Below are 5000 nucleotides of genomic sequence, written 5' to 3' on the forward strand. Positions count from 1 at the left end.
TTCACTAAACGTGCTCAAAGCGCTTTACAAGGGGTCCCCGGCCAACAGCAACACTTAACATGTAGGACGGGACATGACGCCTGTTAGGCGATATTATAATTTTTTTTCTGACAGACACAACGCTGTTAACGGCCAGGTACTCATTTTACACCTGAGTACGATGAGAGAATGTGAATAAAGAGCCTTTTCCAAGGACTCAACTATAAGCCGAGCGAGGCTCGAACCCAGGAACTTCCGATCCGAAAGAGAGTGTCATACCACAAGACCACATAGCGGCATAGGTTGTTTTTTAAATTTTTATTATGAGTAAATTCGTATTTCCCCTAAACCAAAGATTTATAATAACTGTAAAGGTGTAGCGGGGGCACTAGTATCAATAATGATGAGAACTATAGGATTTTGTTGTAGAGAAGTGTCTAGTGAACTGGAATTTCTCCATTCCCTATAATATTTTCTCATCAATTATAACACAATTTAGCGAATTACACATGGAGTTTCACTTCCGCATAAAATCACGATCACGAAATCGAAAAGTTTCCTTCCGCTGCATATTAAGTTTAGAACGCTCATGTACACATTTTAAATCCAAACAAAATATCATGCATTAATATCACCTTTGATGACCTAGTAGAGTCACCCCCTCGTGAAAATAAACTCGTTGTGTTCCACATTCGAGTAAAAGTTAATTTATCTTTACAATTGGTAAGATTGATATCTTGGAAAAATATTTGTTAGATTGTAATAACAATTCGACCACTTGAAGGTCAACCAGAGGTCACTAAAGTTCAAATAATGTCAACTACATTTAACAATTAATTACTAGTAAATTGTCGATATTTTCTAACATCTTTAAGAATGTCACTGGCTTTATTGCGTTAAATTATAAAGATATTTTCAACTACAATCGGATTAATGATTTTACAAAAGGTCCCCACAAAAGTATAGCTTTAAATTATTAAACAAGTCTGCTGATTAAATTAAATTATAACTTAATTTTAAAAGATAAGGAGAATGTCAAAATTAAAATGAAAGGTTTGACAACCAAAACGTACCTATTCAGTAACATATAAAGACAATACAATACACACAAAAAAATCTAGTCTTCTTGTTGTCTCGGGTTTGCTCCTCTGTAATCTTGAAATAGCGTTGTTCTGATTTTTCGTGAAGATGTGTAGCATGGACACTACTTCACTCTATACCGATCACGACCCAACAAATATTGAGAACAACCGTGGTTCTCAAATTTATTTTACGTACAAGACTTAGCTCTATCCCTTTGGATCTGGATAGAGACTTGGCCGACTCATTTGTTAACGGGCACCTTTTTACTATCACACTCTATTGTTGAGATCTGATATTACGACATGTGTCGCCTTTAAATTCGTCACCGACCGACCAGCTTTTGATATTTTATAACACACTGTTTGGTCTCTTGTGTTATATTTGGTTTATTCTGAACCGGCCTGTATAACACAGTTTCGGCCTTCACTGTGTTATACTTTATTGGGACATATAATAGTAACAGATTTACATTCTCTGTACTATGATTTGGTCACCCGTTCACGGACTTACACAGTACAGTAGCCGGCACTATGCTTTGCTATTTTCCGGCCCCGAACGTATTGAACAGCAGCCTGTTTTGTAAATGTCAATATGCAAATTAAACACCTCTCTTAAACAAAGATTTGAAATCTTGGCCATTTCTATCTCTACCTGTACATTATTTCTTTTAAAATCATTGTTACTAACCAATAATTTCATGGTGTCGGTTAAGTCCGGTTCTTAAACAACCTAAATTGTTTTCAATATGAAAACGTTAGCTTAAATTATATTTTGTTTAATATAATATTTATGATTTATTAATGATTATTCTGTTTAGAAACTTCTGCTGTATGGGATATCATGTACAAGAAATCTCCCCTGAATAGATGGAGTATGTCATTAAAAAGCTCAGATCGAAGTCTAGTACAAGATAATAAATATTTCACAACGAATAAATGTGGCGGTATTCAATAAAAAAAAGAAACAATTGTAGTATTGGTAGATATTGTTAAGGCATTTGATAAATAAATATATTCCAAAGGCTTCTCCAGAAAATAAAAAAGGCGAAGATCTCTCAAAGAACGTTAGTCTGGGTCATGAACTCCCTGACAAATTAAAAGGAAGGCTCGAGTAGAAACGGGAAGTAAAGGACTGATAAGCCGTAATGTAAAAATAATGTTAATCTCTTTAGTAGCTTCCATTTGTTGTCTACTAATATTTTGTTTTATTAACAGTTTTCACAAGAAGAGACTTGCTGCAGTAAAAATCAGAAGAAGTACAATTACTCTTTTGAATTGAGACACGATGCCTAAGATTTTTGTATTCCGGTTCATAACATATCAACAATATATCTTGATATTTGGCTGGTATTAATTTTCCAATAGGCTACACGTTTTATAATTAGTTAAAAGGTTTAATGGGCGGTAACTCTATTGAATATATCTGATTTATTTGTGTTCTACAAATCATTTTTTAATTTATTCAAATGCTCATATTTTTTCTTGAAAAGTATTGTTTTATCAACACTTTTCTAGATGTTTCACAAATACACACCTTTTTTCCTTTCCAATGTGAAAAAGGGCGATAACTCATATCAATTTTTATATAGAGCTAAATTTTTTTTGTATAGAGCCTACATACACATAACCAAAGTTTTTTTTGTTCTTAAATTCTGTAATTTTCCTATTACCTTTTGAGATCTATTTTTAGTAACATAATTCAAAGGGCGATAACTCCATTCCCCGTGATCCGATTGATTTGCAATACTCTTCAACAGTCGTAACGTCACTTCCTTCCTAATGACGCATGGTAACTTAGTAACACTGGCTCTAAACTATCGGAACAATGGCGGACGCCCGTATGAAATATTTCTCCTGCGAGCATAAAAGCGTATCCAGAGGAAAAAAACAAAATTTGATCATGTTTTGACTTTTGCACATTCTGATCAAAGGCATATGAAAAGTTCTAGCCAGCATGAAGAATAAAAAGATTTTATTTGTTTAGAACCAAGATGGCCGCCGTTGCCGGGCGGCGTGACATCAGACTACTGAATCCAATTTGGAAATAATGTTATTCTCTGTATGAGCTGTTATTTGTTTTATTGACACGTTATAATTTTCTTAACAGTTGAAGTGTTAATCAGGAAAATCGTGCTCTTTTTAAAAAGAACACGTAAATAAAGAGCAATAACTCCTTGGAATGATGCATGAATTTAATTATTTTTTCTTTGGTGATATCATATTTGGATCCTATTAAAGGTTTTTGGTTATTTGCAAGTTATCAAGTTCTTGATATTATGGGAGTTCTGAATTTACCCAAGTTCCAATCGGACAAAAATGTTTTTTTTTCTGCTTATTTGGCCTATAAAAAAGTTAAACTATTACACGGATTTAAAACACCAATGCCTCGGAGACCCTACTATATCTCCAATGTGCTAAATTATGTGTTTATCCATTCATCATTCATTTCTGTGTTGAATATGTTGTTGCCTGAAGCTCGAAGATATAAAAATAACTATTAGATTAAATTGAAGCTTAAATTAATTGATTATCACATTATCTGTCTTCGTTTAAGAAATTGAAGCTTTCGTTTCATTTAGTATTGTAATTTATTCATTTTTGTATCAAATCGGTCTTTCATTTCTGTACAGATTTGGCCCAAAAACTAGCCTGATGACTGGCCTCTTGGCCACTGGCATTCTCCACATGCTGAGCATTCCCGCTGCCCGATGGAACTTGACTTTGTTGTACGTGGTCAGATCACTAGCTGGATTGACGTGTGTCAGTAGACTTTGTTTCTTGTAAAGCATTTTGAGCACATTAAGGCGGATTTCGATTTATACTGAAGCTCACGTTTTTGCTTTATCTGTTGGGTATTTTAGAAGTTTCTGGTATTTGCATACCAAGTATGAAATAAAAATCTTTTAAATACTGACAGAGGAATAGATTAATTACTATACAGTTTTAAGGTCACATTTAAAAAATCAACTCAAATCAATCAAATTAAAATATCTTTTGTTATTAAAGCTTGTGATGCAGATTGTCAGGGTGTATGTGTGTGTGTGTGTGTGTGTGTGTGTGTGTGTGTGTGTGTGTTTGTGTGAGGGTAAATGTGTGTCTGTGTGTTTCTGTATCTGCTGTGTTCTCAAAATTGTCAAGGAATATTTGAATGGCAATTACAACAGTTTAAGACGCCTGTGGGTTGTTATTGCTAGTGGAATAAGAGACACAAACCCCGCGAATAGTGCAAATTAGTGATAAAAGCATTGGTTTTTATTTGAGAAAGTTTGTGCTCTAAGGTTTAAATTGTGATATAGAACCACTTTCTCATTACTTCAAGACTGAGATATCAGCAATTTAAATTGTGTAAATATTAACGGTGGTGAGGTCAATTTAGTTCCCTGTACCGATTCCAGGCGGTGGGTAGGTACATCTACTTCCACTGGACTAGATGCGGTGGGTTAGGTACATCTACTTCCACTGGACTAGATGCCGTGGGATAGGTACATCTAATTCCACTAAACTAGATGTGGTGGGGTAGGTACATCTACTTCCACTGGACTAGATGTGGTGGGTTAGGTACATCTACTTCCACTGGACTAGATGTGGTGGGTTAGGTACATCTACTTCCACTGGACTAGATGTGGCGGGTTAGGTACATCTACTTCCACTGGAATAGATGTGGTGGGTTAGGTACATCTACTTCCACTGGAATAGATGCCGTGGGTTAGGTACATCTACTTCCACTGGACTAGATGCGGTGGGTTAGGTACATCTACTTCCACTAGACTAGATGCGGTAGGTTAGGTGCATCTACTTCCATTGGAATAGTTGCGGTGGGATAGGTACATCTACTTCCACTAGACTAGATGTGGTGGGTTAGGTACATCTACTTCCACTAAACTAGATGCGGTGGGTTAGGTACATCTACTTCCACTAAACTAGATGCGGTGGGTTAGG

The 5000-nt window shown here is 35.4% G+C and overlaps 1 protein-coding gene across 1 annotated transcript in view; it reads left to right on the forward strand.

Annotated features, from left to right (window-relative positions):
- The window catches only part of LOC144976164 (sialin-like), a gene marked incomplete in the record, with an annotated part of 32001 nt that overhangs the window by 12742 nt on the left and 14259 nt on the right, over window positions 1–5000 (forward strand). The window contains 1 exon segment of the mRNA XM_078920345.1: window positions 3692–3821. Within this exon segment, the coding sequence (XP_078776471.1) occupies window positions 3692–3821 (130 nt within the window).

Source organism: Berghia stephanieae, chromosome 7, assembly GCF_034508935.2.
Source record: "Berghia stephanieae isolate SIO BIC M18660-M18661 chromosome 7, UCSD_Bste_1.3, whole genome shotgun sequence".
Classification (NCBI taxonomy): domain Eukaryota; kingdom Metazoa; phylum Mollusca; class Gastropoda; order Nudibranchia; family Aeolidiidae; genus Berghia; species Berghia stephanieae.